At 34.6% G+C, this 16611-nt stretch overlaps 1 protein-coding gene across 13 annotated transcripts in view; it reads right to left on the reverse strand.

Annotated features, from left to right (window-relative positions):
* ADGRL3 (adhesion G protein-coupled receptor L3) overlaps positions 1-16611 on the reverse strand; it is a 793594-nt gene that overhangs the window by 398089 nt on the left and 378894 nt on the right. For all 13 annotated transcript variants that reach the window (XM_044268179.1, XM_044268169.1, XM_044268166.1 and 10 more), the window contains one exon: positions 6760-6973. In XM_044268179.1, the coding sequence (XP_044124114.1) occupies positions 6760-6973 (214 nt within the window). The remainder of the gene's footprint in view (positions 1-6759; positions 6974-16611) is intronic.

The following is a 16611-nucleotide window of genomic DNA, read 5'->3' on the forward strand; positions in this document are numbered from 1 at the left end:
CTGACTTCGAATGGTGACAGACGGTGACAGACGGTAAGTACACTTACCATGGTGAGCATTTCATAACATAATATAATTGTTGAGTCGCCTTGTTGCATACCTGAAGCTAATACAATATTGTATGTCAACTATACTTCAATAAAAATAATAATTCACTCATGAAAAAAACTCCAGATGATTTTAAAACTCAGTATTACGCAACATAAAAGAATGAAGACAAACATAACTAATGTTCAGCCATAAGCAAAAAGGAAAAAAACCTATTTGCTAAAACATCAATTCTTCTACCCTTTTGTCTCGTGACCTCTTTAACTCTTAATATAAATAAGATTCTCAACGATTATCAGTTTATGTAAGTTATGTTATTATGCACCATGTCAGAAATTAAAACTGAGAAATTTTTTTTTTAACGATTTTATTCATTTATTTGACAGACAGAGATCACAAGTAGGCTAAAAGACAGGCAGAGAGAGAGAGGAGGAAGCAGGCTCCCCGCTGAGCAGAGAGCCCAATGCGGGGCTCAATCTAAGGAGCCTGGGATCATGACCTGAGCTGAAAGTAGAGGCTTTAACCCACTGAGCCACCCAGGTGCCCCAAAACTGAGAAATTTTTAAAAGTAAATTATTTCTACAGTCTTAGTCTCTGCTAAGATGGCATCAGATTTACCTACCGTTGCTTTGGCACAATCAGTGGCTATATCTAATACAATGAAATAGGCAAACAATAAGTTAGAATTATTATGAAAATAGTTTTGACCTTGTGGATCCCTGGAAAGAACTCAGGAATTTCAAATTCCCATGAACCATACTTTGAGAACGGCTGCATGAAGAGTTAATATTTCCCAAGTTCTGGAGAGACAGCCAACAAGATTCCCTTTAGCTTTTATCCTAACCTATCCTGAAATAGTTTAATCACTTACTAAATTCTTAAGTTTCAAAGCACACATATGTAATATAATTTCATTCAAACTTAAATGAATAGCAAGCAATACTGCAAGCATTTCAGTAAGACATTATCAAATATGTTCTCAGAATTGAAATGGGCTGATATATTAACAAAGAGGTAAATGTCTTCCAGACAGGAAATTCCCAGCTTCTCCATATTCTCTTCATTTCAGATTTGATAATGAGATTTATCTTCCTTCCTTCCTTCCTTCATTTCGTTTCCTTTTCTCCTTAATAAACATGCACACAAAGAGTAATTCTTAAGGCAAAGAGTTATATATTATAGTTTCTATGCCCATCTGTTCTTTTTACTGCATAGAACAAGCATTCAATGGAAAACCCCTGATATGAGGGATTATTTTTGATCTGTTATAATTCATAAGAGAAATGCAAGATATAATGTAATAATTCTGTTAAAGGAATGAAGGAGAATACTCAAATTGAAAAACTTATATATATATATATATATGCACAGTTATTGCAGAACATTTATTCAGTTATGTACACACAGAAACTGCCACTGACATTTCTTCTTCGACAGCTATTGTAAGAATTCTTAACCTCACCAGGATTGAATACAACAAAAACCAAGATCTTTTTGTCAGCTATAAAATCCCCTGTAGTGGTACCGATCGATATAAACTGAAATCTAACTTTTCCAGAAGGGTGAGAAACAACTTTCTTTCTGCTTTCTTCCCTTCCTCACTCCCTCCCCCACTCTCTTTTTTGGCATGTTCCCACTGTGACTAAGGACATATGACAATGTAACCTTGATAAAATGCTGGTAGAAGATTAAAAGTAAAACTCAGATCACTCATTTAAGTAGAAAAAAAATCATCTTACTTTACATATTTAACGTCTCACTTGACAGAAAAATCTAAAGAGGGTATTTGTTAAATGTCTAGATTATGATCTTTGATTCCAAAAGAATTCAAGACACAAGAAACATATTTATATCCATGTTTCCAGAAATAACTGCTTTTTCTTTAATATTGTACCCACTGAAATGCCCACTAAATCTAATCAGATTTTAAAAATTCACTTTCGGCTGCCTGGGTGGCTCAGTGGGTTAAAGCCTCTGCCTTTGGCTCAGGTTATGATCCCAGGGTCCTGCTCAGCAAGAAGCCTGATCACCACCACCCCCCCAAGAACCTCTCTGCCTACTTGTGATCTCTGTCTGTCAAATAAATAAAATCTTTTTAAAAGATCGCTTTTGAGCTTAAAACACAATGCATTAAGAATAAACATATAGACAGAAAATGGATTAATCATTGTGTAGTATGGGAAGGAGATGGGGGTGTTATCAGTAACGGGCATCGGGATCTTAATGTGGTGATGGAAATATTCTCACACCGATTTATGGTGATGTTGGTAAACTGGCAAATTTACTTAAAATATCGTTATACTTCAAGTGAGTGGATTATACGATATATATGTTATATGATATATAAAATATGATATATAATACATGATATATAAAAATGTCTCAACAATATTATATAAAAAATGAATGTAATGAATGAGAGAAGCCAGACACCAAAACCCGTATGCTATATGAATTCATATATTTAAACTGTAAAATGGGAAAAACAAGGTATTAGAAGCTCAACAGCAGTAAAACTTGGGGCAGGGGTGGAGTATGGCTGGTCCAGAGTTTAAAGGAACACCTTTGAGATGCTGTTAACATTCTATGTCTTAACCTGAGCTTGGTTTGTGAAAATCCACTGAGTTGTAGATATTTATGGTATGTGCAAATTTCCATATGTGTATTATACCTCAATAAATGTACACTATATGCACATACATATATACTTGTTCACAAATGCCTTTTCAATTTGAATAATAGAAGCAATTCCACATAAAGTAATACTGTTACACCACATATTTAAAAGATGTGTCCAAAAAGATGGCATGAGGAAGTCATATGATACTCAAACTTCCCGCATTTAGATGGAGTTTTTGTCCAACTACTAAGAAGAACTCCAACAGGACTTTGTACTGACAATGGGGATAGCGTGAAGCTAGTTTATCAACAATTTATCGAGGTTTCTTAAGAGCGTGTGAACTCAGTCTGTGGGGAGGGTGGTGGGGTGCTGGCCTCAGGAAGTGGCACATTTCAAAGAGGCTTTGGAGAGATGAGATAGTGTAGAGCAAGCACCAATAAGCTTCAGAAGGCATGGCAGAAGAGGTTGGGTGAGGGGTCATTGAAGGGAATCTGTCCCCTCATGCTCTTTTGGGTACCTTATATGCCTAATATATCTTATATATCTAACATATTATAAATCTAATATCACTTTGGTCTCTTCTGGTTCCACCAATGCTGCCATCCTTCAAGGACCAGCTGAACCTTCCCTCTCCAGTGAACACTCTTTAATATTATCTGGCCAAAAGAGCTTTCCTCCTTTTTTTCAACTTCTCAATAAACATAAATGATGTAAAAATAAAACACCGAGCAAATAATCTAGCTGTTTGTGTATTATCTGCCCAAAAGCTATAGGTGTGTGGGCAGGAACCATGCCTGGCTTACTCATCCACCAAACTTCAAAGTTGTCACGGGGCACTGCACGTTGCGGAATTTCAAGTGTTGGTGGAGTTAAAAATGGAAATATTTCCATTAATAGCTGAAGATAACGCGAAACCTCAGCTGCATTCAAAATGTAAAATTTTTGCAGTTATCAGTTGCCAACAGTCATTTTTCACATTTAGGTTCTAAAGCTGTATGTACCATTTTTCAAATCTCTGAAACGTGTAAATGTAAAATAGAAAGAGCAAAAATCACTCAGATAATAGAATTAAGATTTTAAGTGGCATGACACCATCAGAGAGCATATTTAGTTATTTATTTACACACCATTAAACATCAGAAAGTAGTTTTAGGTAAAATCAACAGAAGGTCTACCCTCTAGAAGCCTGCAATTTACTTTAGACAAGACGCCTCTGGGGTGTGATAATGCGGGTTCTTTAATGTTTAGGGGCAATAAAGAAGGATGCAGACGATAACAAGTGAGTGAAAACAGAAGTTCTGAGAAGGATAAGGAAATGTGTTCTGACATTTTAATAAATCTTCTAGTAGGCTAACGAAAGAGGAGGAAAAGAACAGAACTTCCAAAGGGGATGAGGGCAAAATGGCGACAGAACACACTTGGATCTGAGAAAACGAGGTGTCTTCCACCAGACGGTGAAGGGTCTGGTTCCTCTAGAGAAGGTTTCAGACGGCAAAGTTCTACTGGGGAAAAATATGGACATTATGTGCCATACCCTTTTGAAACAAGTTCCCAGTTTTTCATACAAAACTAAATTTTATTATACAGTTTTATTTATGTATTTGTTCAATGTGTATTTAAACATCTACTTGAAAACTATTTCATGTCTGTCCTTGCCTGTGACACATCTAATTTATGAGGCTGAAGTGAGTTATGAAGGCTTTTTAACACAGTTATACAAGGATACATGAAAACATTTTGTATTTTGTAATATTATTCTCCGATCCAGAGACACACTTAAAAATGTTTAGACATTGATACAATGTATTTTTAGAACTTTAAATGAGTGAAAGCAGTAAGTATCTAAATATCTCTTAGAAAAGTTTCCCCATTATAATCTAAATTCAAATGGATCATTGAAGCTCTCCGTATTGTTATTATTATGATACATCCACATCATAATTAGAAATTATTAGCATTATTTAATATGCTGTCACTGGCAAAACAGTGAAAGTTCATTAACTATAAAGCAGCCGAAGCAGACATGGCTATCTCATCTCTTGGGAACTTACAAGATGGAACCTGATTTCTTCTAAGAGTCAAAAGCATTTAATTTGGGCAAGTATAAATGTAGTATATTTAACAGTCCAAATACAACCAAAGAATTCGCCTCCACGCAGAATTAACCACAGTTATTTGAGCTGACAACTCTTACTTGAGAAACCACCAGGGGGCTTCCACAAATGATTCACTCAGGGTGCTTAAAGCAATTTTACTCTTCAGACTTGTCACTTTACAGACACATCCCATATAATTCAGCAGCTTGAGAGGATCCATTGTAACTATTTTTTGCAATAATTATAAGATTAAGGGCTTATTTTGGGAGCCATTAATAATATCAATAAAAGGATTAAAACAATTTCAATGAAAATCATAAAGAGATCAAAGAGCTACTGAAGTTAATGCTTCTGCCACATTTAAAATGAAAAGCTAATCACAGAAAAGCAGAATTTCCTCCTCAACCCACACCTCAAATGGATTCAAAGAATCTATTTTTTTGTTTGTTGAGTCTGGCAGAAATAAATAAAATAAAATAACCATTTAGTCTTAATGCTCATTCATACTCCACATGGAAAACCACTCAGGACAGACACCATTATAACATCTACACATCATGAATTAATTAGATTTCTTTTAGGCATAACATCAGAGAATTTAACCATAGTTGGCGGCATGTCAAATGTGTAACAAGAAGAGACACAAAATGAGATAGAACAATGAAAGAGCCACACAAGAAGAGCCAAATGCAACCAAACTTCCATCACATGGAATCCCCAATTTAAAAACCTTATTTCTCATTAATATTCACCTTAGCATGAATTAGCATTTTAGAAATAGACAAACAAAAGCCCTCAGATTTGCCCAGAGAGACCATCATCCTTCAAGTACACTACAGATGTTTTCATCATCAAAAACTGGGCATGTTATAATTTCTAGTACCAATTTATACAATTACTTATAAAAAATAAGATACTATCAATATATTAATCATACACAAAGATACATATCAGCATTTTAGTCATCAGAATTTTAGACAAAAAGCTAAAAATAATGCAGGCTTTCTCAAGCACAAGAAAGATAAGCCTCGAGAACTATTGTTCTTGTTTTATATACTTGAATTTGTGGATTTTTACATATGCCATGATTTCCCCTGTATTTTAAGAACTCCTTAAATAATGGAAGAAAATAATTGGCTAAATAGAAATCCTACTGAAAAAAACAATTTACTAAATAAGTAACTTATTCATTATTTTAAAATTACTTTGTGAGCATATTTAGTCAGAAAATATGAAGGCTTATAGTAAATGAGTGACTTCACTAATTTCTAAGAAATCATAGTAATATTGCACAAATATTTAAGAGATATATATATATAAAATATTTAGCTAATTTATCAAGAAATCTTAGTATAATTTAAACCTTTCATAGTATGGATTCCCATTGACCAGTTTTGTTAGAATTGAAGAACTTCTTTTCCTTATCCAGTGATATTATATGATAACTTAAGTTATATTATTTGAATATGGTAATATTTTAAATAGCTTAAATGAATTACATTATATACTAGATAACAAAATAATACTTTTTCATTGTTTTTCAAGGCCAAATAATCATTAATCAATAGTATTTCATTACACTTTGATTAATGGTTATAAAAATTATCTATTAACTTTTATTTTTTTCATACACTCACAGAAAATATTTATTAGCAGTAAAATAATTTTTCTGTAATTTCTGGAGAGAATTACAAAAGTCTGTTTTGGAAACTGTGAAAAATAAATTCAGTTTTTTAGCTATTGAGCCCAGTTCTAGAGAAGTCAGAGTACATGATCAAACTTAATAATAATCTAATAAATTTTAATAACTTTCGAATGCCATTTGCAATCTCTCATGCTAGCCTTTTAGTTATATGGGAAACCAGTTAAATTGAAAAATTCTAAAATATATAATGCTATTTGTGTTCTTACCTATGCTCAGTATGTCACGCAGACTCATGGTTAAGAATTTATACTAAATGCACACACAGAAAAAGACTATTATAAATATCATACCTTTGAGACATAATCTTATAGGCATCTGGCAGATAGCATCGTATGTTCTCCATCTGAGCAGGGTCAGAGTCACAAATTTTGTCATCAGTCCTTCCATAGTTGGCACTTTCTATCATGATGACATCTGTTCCTGGACAGCGGAGCTCTATGGGGTAGCTCTCACAGGACAGCTCTCTGCGGACCACAGCCATCGGAATTGGGGCACGGCTGAAAGCTACCGGAAGGAAAAGGAAGAAATATTAAGTCATCTTCATTACATACGAAGGAAAAGTACATGTGTTTGCTTTTCCAGTGCTTGGGATAAACTAATACCAAAAAAAAAACCAGTTGCAATTAACCATTTTAATTAAAATAGAGTATCTTTCACTTTAGTCACTTTACAAGATTTTTAAAAATCTCAGAGTAATAGCTATTTCATAAAACCTTACCTAACACAGTTTTCTTATAAATAAAAGAAAAAGAACACTCAGATTTTCTAAAACTTTGGCTGGTATATGAGGTAAAGTCTCTGTAGAAATATTATCAAGTGCGTAGAGATTCTCAGGAAAACCCCAGGGGTATTGTGTGTGCCTTGTTTCATTTTGTTTTATGGAAACTATTACCAAAATTGCATTTTTTAAAACAGATTTTATTTATTTATTTGACAGAGAAAGAGGGAGACAGAGAGAAAGCACAAGCAGGGAAACACCAGAGGGATAGGGAGACGCAGCCTCCCTACTGAGCAGGGAGCCCCGGGCAGGGTGCCATCCCAGGACACTGGGATCCTGACAAGAGCTGAAGGTAGATGTTTAACCACTGAGTCATCCAACAAAATGGCATTTTTGTTGAATTTATATAATCTTAAGGATTCTATTTTCATTTTAAAACATGGTTTCATTTTTCAGTATTAATTAACATAATCAGTATACTTTATAATGTAAATACACTGATAATAAGTGTTCTTTAGGAAAATAGAGATTTATATGGAGAAAAATTCAATTTTCCTTCAGCTCTCTCCACACACTCTCCCCCACTGTCAAGAGATAACCAGTTAACATTGCGGTGACCTTCCTATTAGAGTTTTCTATAGAAAAATGAAGAAAAATGAAGACATTATATGTTTCCTCCTACCCACCTTTATAGTTCATTCAGGTAGTAGTACACTATACATGTTGTTTGATACCATGATTTATTTTATTTATTCCTTTAATGAACATGTCTTTTAATTTCTGTATTGTAGTCCTCATTTTTTTTTTGTAGTCCTCATTTTTAATGGCTGCCTTCTATATACTTCTAAACCTTATATAATATATCTTACATTGATGAGCATTTGGGAATGTCCATGTGTTTTTGTCATAGTACTGTAAGGAAGTATAAAAATATTTGTGTACCATAGCTAAAATATTTTAGAAAACCAAATATGTTTTATAGTATATTTTTATAAATGAAACTGATGGACCAAAGGGAAACTATATTTCAAGCTTGGTAAAAATCAACAACTAGATATCTAAAAAACTTTATAAACAGGTATAGTTCTACCAATAGCACCTTTCATTTCAAAACAACATATTACCAATTCCCTTAAATTTTGCTAATGTAGTAGGCAAACAGTGATACAACATCCTTTTACAAATTTTTCAGTATTCTATTTGAACAATGGAATATATTTTCATGTTCATCAACCTTTCACATTCCTTTTATTTATGAATTGCTTGCTTACATTTATACATGGTTCACTATTGTAAAAGTTCTTTGTTTAACAAGAAAATTTTTTTAAGAATTGGTACTTTATATTTGTGGCAAATACGTTCTTTTAGTTTGTTGATTTTAGATGTCGGCTGAACATACATATATATCTCATTTTTACACAGGGAATTACCCATCATTTCATGTCAAATTTATGTTTCCCACTCCAAGACCGTGAACATAATCGCTAGGAAGAAACTCAAATGTTTAATTGTAAAAACTCAAGTTTTCTTTAAAAGCATAAAACTGAAATTCTAAGTTATATTTACCAATCATCTACTAAGTTGATTTCCACATAATAGGAATAAGTATAGAGATACACACATGAAAGCTATAAATATGTATTAATATTTAACTCACTAATGTGTACATATATAAAATATGAATTTAAATAAATATATGCAATTTTTCTTGAGACTTTTTTACAAAGCATAAAATGTAAAAATAAAAGAAGGGAGGAGAAACAATGAAGTAAAAACAGAGAGGAGGTAGAGAAAGAAATTTTGTTGCTATAAATATTTTCACTTGAAACTTAACATAAATATTGATTTGGGGGGCATCGGGGTGCCTCAGTTGGTTAAGCACCACCTTGGGCTCAGCTCATACTTGAGTCCTGGAATCAGCCCCACCTTGAGTCCCTGCTCAGTAGGGAGTCTGCTTCTCCCTCTCCCTCTGCCCCTGCTCATGCGCTCTAGCTCACTTTCTCTCTCAAAAAATAGATAACATTTCAAAAAATAAATGGATTTGGTTTGTGAAACCATACGATTATTTCAAAAATTGAGAATGATACTAGTTTTTGCCTCATTTCTACAATGTTTCAGAAAAACTACAACTGTACCATACACTGCATGCACAACTTCTGAGCAGGTCCCTTAAGAGTTCACGAACAACACATTCAAGTTATTCCATTCTGGATGTTATTCAACATCTTGTTTGCTCTGTCTCTCTCTCTCTCACACACACACACACACATACACACAGAAGAATCTAACGCATCCATATCATTCATCAGAAAGTTAACATAATTAGAGGTTGATTGTAACATTATTTTTAGTTTGCTCTTGAGTCAACATTTTGACAGGGTATTCCCACAATAAAGAGACACTGAATTTCTGGAATATTCATTTATATTTTTCTTAAAATAAAATATCCTTATTTATCTATCATTCTGAAATTAGATGGTTGTTTAAACATGAAGTTCTTTTTAATAATGAGGTTTCTAAAAAAAAAAAAAGTGAGATTTCAGTTTTCAAGGATAAAGATATTTCCCTTAATGTATTTAGTATTTTAAGTAATGGAATCACTGAATAATAAAAGTATTCCAATTTGGGGATCCAGTTTCATGACGTAGGTATGGAATTACAGAAAAGCATTTAGGTATGGAATCAAAAGAAAAACATTTCTTGATTTGGTTTTTATTTTCAGTTTTAATAAACGGTTTTCAAAATCAGAATTTTCCAGGACACTTTTTAACATTTGCTAAAAGGCAATTTGTTTCTTAACTTTGGTATAACTATTTTAAAAATAACATTGAAAGTGCTTACAAACATTGAATTGATCTGGCTATAAAGTTAAATTAAGTTAAAAAATGAGTTAATTTAAGAAGAAAACAAAACAAATAAGCAAATCATACACTTACAGCATTTCTTTGACTAAGTGGACAATTTGCTTAATTAAATACATCAGTCAAGTTTTGTCAAAACGTATATATAGGGAAAGCTTTATTTTGGTTCTTAACTGTCAAAAATATGATTTAGAACCAGACACTAGACAGTTACAAAGCCAACTAAAATGTGGAGGCCAAAATTTTCCATGTATCTCTTTTGACCCTGTAAGAATTACACAAAAGTTATGTATTTGGCAATTTTTACAGAGAGCCTAAGTCGATTTGTGGATGTTTTCTTCCATTTAACATATAATTGCATTTGTATCAGTAACCCAGTGATAAATTGCACTCCTAAATGATGGATGTTTTTATTTAAAGGAATGTATTACTGGAAACTATAACATTATCTAATTAGCTATTTAAATTACTTTTAATTATATTGCTAAATGCTTTAATCAGCGACCAAAGTCCAATGGAAAAACATATGCTTAAGTTAAAAGTTTTTGTTTTGTTTTGTTTTGTTTTAACCATTCAGTTATCGAGCTAACAATGGAGAGATTTTGATTAGTAGAGAAAAAAACCAAGACATGGGAAATGTTAACAATACAAATGCAGGATAGTCCATAGAATTGTCTATTACATGCTGTACTCAGGTAATATTGCCTTGGGGGAAATAATTGGGGGCAAAGAAGGCATATTCTTGAACTCTTTTTTTTTTTTTTAAGATTATATTTATTCATTTGACAGACAGAGATCACAAACAGGCAGAGAGGCAGGCAAAGAGAGAGAAGGAAGCAGGCTCCCTGCCAAGCAGAGAGCCTGACGGGGGGCTGGATCCCAGGATCCTGGGATCATACCCTGAGCTGAAGGCAGAGGCTTTAACTCACTAAGCCACCCAGGGGCCCTTGAACTCACTTTTATACCATGAGTTAATCTGCTGTAACAAGGAACAGAGTATTAACATTAGATGTGTAATGGGTATTAGCTGAATAAACTGGAAAAACCTTCAGATGTAAAATCTGATAACCAAGTAGGATGCCGCACTAGGGAACTATCCACTGTCCATGGGACCAAGGAGGCTTGGAGGAAAAGAAGCTTCACTACTACGGACAGGCAGAAACCTCAGCAAATGCCCAGTTCCACGGCAAGCACAAACCTAACGAAAAGTGTTCCTGACTAGGGATTAAATAACACTGTTCTCGCTCACTTGTGTCAGCACAAATCACTTTCATGTATTCTTTTCTGAGGCCTCAGCCAGTTGGCTGTTAAAACCTCTTCTTGGACTCTCTTCTCTACTGTTAAGCTGCTTGGAGACATTTGACTCAAAATGCCTAAAGTCCTTGGTGAATTGTGGATGATAACGACAAAGATCCCAGTCTAGGGATGTGAGGTGGGGGTGGAGGCAGGGGCTAAACGCTGGTGACCAAACACAAGCCACATGATTCTTTGTGGACCCCAAGGCCAGGGCTCAGAGGCTTGCTAGGATAACCCTAGGGCACTGGAAGGGAGCTTTCAAAGAAGGGAGTGGCGGTTAGGATACTGATTTTAAAACAAAGGATATCAATAAGAATAACAGTAAATACAGACACAGAGGCAAGCAGCTATACTCAGTGAGTTGAGAGCATAACACAGTATAATGTATTGCATTTTAAACATGTTGAGTTTAAGGAGTCAGGATAAACACTGAACTTTTAAAAATGTTCAACTGTTGGGGCATCTGGGGGGCCCAGCCGGTTAAGCTTGGGACTCTTGGTTTGGGCTCAGGTTGCGATCTCAGGACGGTGACATGGAGCCCTGCGTGTGGCTCCCGCTCTGCACAGTCCACTTGAGATTCTCTCTCCCCTCGCCTCTGCCCCTCCAGCAGAGTGCCTGTGCTCTCTTTCCCTCGCTCCCCGGCCCCATTCTCTCCCTCTCTCTCAAATAAATAAATAAGTCTTCAACTCTCAGTTGGACTCAGGAGTAGAATACAGACTAAAACCATGGGGAGGGCATGAAGTAGTGCAGGGAGCATCTATAGGGAGGAGAATGAATACAGAAGCCAGAATATCAGTGGCCACAGAAGAAATGTTGGAGAAGCGTAGGGCCGAGTCACACAGAGAGGGGCTCCGGGTATCTCTTCAAGGAAGAGATCAGCTGAATAAACTGACTAATCTGACTACCACTTACCACTGCTTTGAGGGTAAGGAAACTTAACTACAGGACAGAGGAATCAAGCAGGTGTGTGCACGCACGTGTGTACCTGTGCACCTATCTCCTTGGGCCAAGCCTTCAATGCCCTGTTCAAACCTCATTTTTCCAAGAGTTACTCCACATATTCAAAAATACACTCCAAAAATAAAGCCTGTAGCCGAATCTCCATTTACCAGAGACTGAAATCTTCAGCCTGCTCTGTATGTTTATTTGTTGTGAATACAAAAATATTAGCAAAACGGCTTATATTTGTGTTTATTTTCCATTCCCTTAACCTTTGTACTTTAACCCAAAGCCTGTCTATTTAAGTAAAATTAAATCCACTAAAGGATTTTTTTTAAAGAATGTAAAATAGAAGACAAATTTAGCAGTAAGGACAAAATAATTGCTTTAAATGAACAGTGACAGGGAACATTTTTGATCTATATTTAGGAACAAAAAAAAATTGCATGACTTGGTGATTGGCTGAACATGAAAGGTAAAACGGAGGGTAGGAAAAATAAGCATAAGCAACTGGCTATAGTTTCATGAAAAAAATCTGGTAAGAAGTTGAATACAGGTTAATGACTCAGAAAAAAAATCTTTATAAATTTGGGAAGTAGAGCAATAAATAAGATAGTAGATAAGATAACCTAGGGAGGGAGTATAGGTTTTATTAAAGAGCTTCATATAGCAGTTTTCAAGTATGCTCACTATTCTTTGTAAGACCTCCATTTTGCTTTCCCCTTGAATGTGGGCTTTATTTAGGTCCTTACTTCTAATGGACATAATGTGATAGTAATGAGTGTATGTGATTTCCAAGTGTTGTTCATTAAAAAGTTATTGGAGCTTTTGTCCCTCATAAAAACTCATTCTATGCAAAGCCAACCACCAGAGAACACTGGACCAGCCCAATGGAGAGATCCAGGTAAAGAACTGAGCCCTCTTCTGACAGACGAATAAGGAACCTTAGTGGCTGATGCTCCAAATACCCAAATACCAGAAAGCTCTCCTCTCAGTACCCACAAAATTATGAGATCCTGAGCCAGAATCAACAACTTAAATTACTCCCAAATTCTTAACCTAAAAGAAACCATGGGAGATAATAAACACTTACTGTTTCAAGCCACTGGAGAAATGTGCAAAGAAAGGGCGGACCCTGAAACTTGTACACAGATACTAAAGAATTACCAAATCAATAAAAGAAAAATATTATAAATAACCCACACAGAAAGTCTAACATTACCATCCCTTTGCTCAAATATCACTTAAGCCACCAGATTTTATACATATACACATATGCATACATATATATAATTTTATTATGTTATATATAATTTAATTTATATATAAATATGTATAAATATAGTCTTCAGCACTGGAAAATGATTACTAATAGATGCTAAAAAAATTTTTTTTCATGCAAATAATCATAAGAGTTTGAGAAAAAAAGGCTTTTTTGAAAACTTTAAAATGAAAAGGAACGAGATCAGGTTTCCTATGAGAAAGAATTAAAATTATTTGTGAATCAAAGCCAACAATTTTATTTTTTATTTTTTAAAAATATTTTCAGTAGCCTTTTTTTTTCTTTCTTTTTTTTTTATTGTTTAAAATTTTTGTTTATTTATTTGACAGAGAGAGAGACGGTGAGAGAGGGAACACAAGCAGGGGTGGCGGGCTGGGAGAGGGAGAAGCAGGCTTCCCTCTGAACAAGAAGTCCCACACAAGGATCCATCCCAGGACCCTGGGATCATGACCGGAGCCGAAGGTAGATGCCTAATGACTGAGCTACGCAGGTGCCTCAAAGGCAATGATTTTAAAGGCATTTCTTAATTACAGAGAGGGACACAATTATCTGGAAGTAGGCTAGCTCTTACTTATTGCTAATGACTTTAAAAAATACTTCATTACTTTAATGCTGCTAAAAAGCATATATTCCCAATTTTGAGTTTCAACAGAGCCTATGACAAAATTTTCTTAACTATGTGTTTTTTCTGTGTCATTTTACATGCCAGTACATTTATCCAAGTTTTAAAAAATGTGCTCTGAAAATCGAGTCCAAATATTTGGCAGGAAAAATAACATTTAAAACCTAATAAAATATCAACCTATCATCTACTTATATTTATAAGTACATCTGCTAGTGTGCCTGGGTGGCTCAGTGGGTTAAAGCCTCTACCTTCAGCTCAGGTCATGATCCCGGGGTCCTGGGATGGAGCCCCACATCGGGCTCTCTGCTCAGCAGGGAGCCTGCTTCCTCCCCTCTCTCTCTCTGCCTGCCTCTCTGCCTACTTGTGATCTCTGTCAAATGAATAAAATCTTTAAGAAAAAAAAAAATACATCTGCTACCAGTAAACCTCTAATACACTGAATTTCAACATCTCTATTTCAGCAAAAAATACATATAATTTAAATATTATAATATTGAATAAAGTGTAACACAGTGATAGATAAAACTGATACCTTAAATGAATAACCAAAGGCAATTACGTTCTGAGGGCAAAAGCAAAGCAAAATAAAATAAAACAAATCAAAAAAATTTTTTTAAAAACCTAAAAAACATGAAATTTAAAATTTCTGAAATTAGAGGACAAAAAGTACTAATGAATGGAATATTATAAAACAATGTTGAGCTATACTTTTGACTTACAGAGCTTCAGCATGAAGGTAACATTATCTTACTTTTTGAAGTTATCTATACAAAAATGGTGGCCTTCAAGGGAAATTGTCCACTCAGAGAATGTATAGAAAATGTAGCAAGTATTTAAATAAATGAATTTCTATCTCCTTGTTATAACTTTTCAACATTCAATAAAATTATATTCTACAGTATCTTTCAATAATGTTCATGAGGGATAAAATTTCTAAAACTGTGTCAATTTTCACTTTTCACAATTATCTGGTATGTTTTCTATATGTCAAAAACTCAAATGTGGCTGTTCAACATATTCTTAGGAGTAATATTTATAACTTCAAGATAAACAAAAATTCAGTAAATACAATCATAAAATGCAAAGAAATAAAGAAGATGTGCTAATATAATTTTCAATATATACTGATCACCTACAGTGTGGCCACTGGGAGTTATTAAACATAAGCCATCGGTGTTGTTTGAATTTTCCCACCACACTGGAGATTATCTCAGACCTAGGGGTCATACTATTCAGAATGAGATTTCAAAATCTGGCAGAAGGAGCTTCAGTGTTACCACATAAAATCAAGAAGATGGTAATTGTGATGATCAATTTTATGTGTCAACTTGACTGGGCTAAGGGATGCCCAAGTAACTGGTAAAATATTTCTGGGTGTATCTGTGAGGGTGTTTCTGGAAAAGAGCATTTGATTCAGTACAATAATAAAGAAGATCACCTTCACCAATTTAGGTGGGTATCATCCAATCTTTTGAGGACTCAAAGAGAACAAAGAGGCAGAAGTATGAAGTAGCTCTGAGCTTGAACTGGTATATCCACCTTCCGTAGCCCACTGATTTTGGTGCTTCCAGTTCTCAAGAAGCTGGATGTGGACTGATTGACAACAGTGGCTCTGCAGACCTCAAGCCTCTGAACTCAGGCTGAGACTAATACCACTGCCTGCCCAGATTATCAGGCCTTCGAGTTTGGACAGGAACTATGTCATTGGCTTTTCTATACCTCCAGCTTGCAAGCAGCAAATCATTGGATTTCTCAGCCTCCATAGTTACATGAGTCAATCCCTCATAATAAAATCTCTTTATATTAATATACAAATATAACTATACATATATATATATATGTCTTTATATATGGATCCATATGTGTATCCCAAAAATAGATGTTTGATACATAAAATTCATAGTTTTAGAAATTATATTCCTCATCAATATAGTTCAGCAACAATCTGGAGAACACTGATTAATAATGTGACTGCTGCTAAGTCCCCAAAAACCAAGAGATGGTATCCACTATTACTAAAAACAAATGGTTATAGGACAGTGACAACAAGATCAGAAGAGTGAAAGTCTGGAGCAGGGTAGGGCAGATGGGCTGATGATTCAGAGCAAAAGTACTGAGAATCTTCCCAAGTGTCTCCATGCGACTTCAGAAGCTTGTAGTTAGAGAATGTGCACACTATGCAAGGCTTAAATCGTTATGAAACACAGTGAATTATATAGTACAGATTTTAAAATTATGGAGTGATAAACATGTGCTTGGGTGTTTAAAGAAGATTTTTTGAAGGTAGCAAACTTGAGCTGGCTATTAAGCATGAAACAAAATGTGAATAGGGGAGAAAAAAAATGGTAAAATATTCCAGGCAAAAATTCTGAGCAAACAAAGATACATTTAAAGTTCTGAGGGAGGATCCCAAAGAAATAA

The sequence above is a fragment of the Neovison vison genome, chromosome 11, assembly GCF_020171115.1.
Source record: "Neovison vison isolate M4711 chromosome 11, ASM_NN_V1, whole genome shotgun sequence".
NCBI classification, from domain to species: Eukaryota; Metazoa; Chordata; class Mammalia; order Carnivora; family Mustelidae; genus Neogale; species Neogale vison.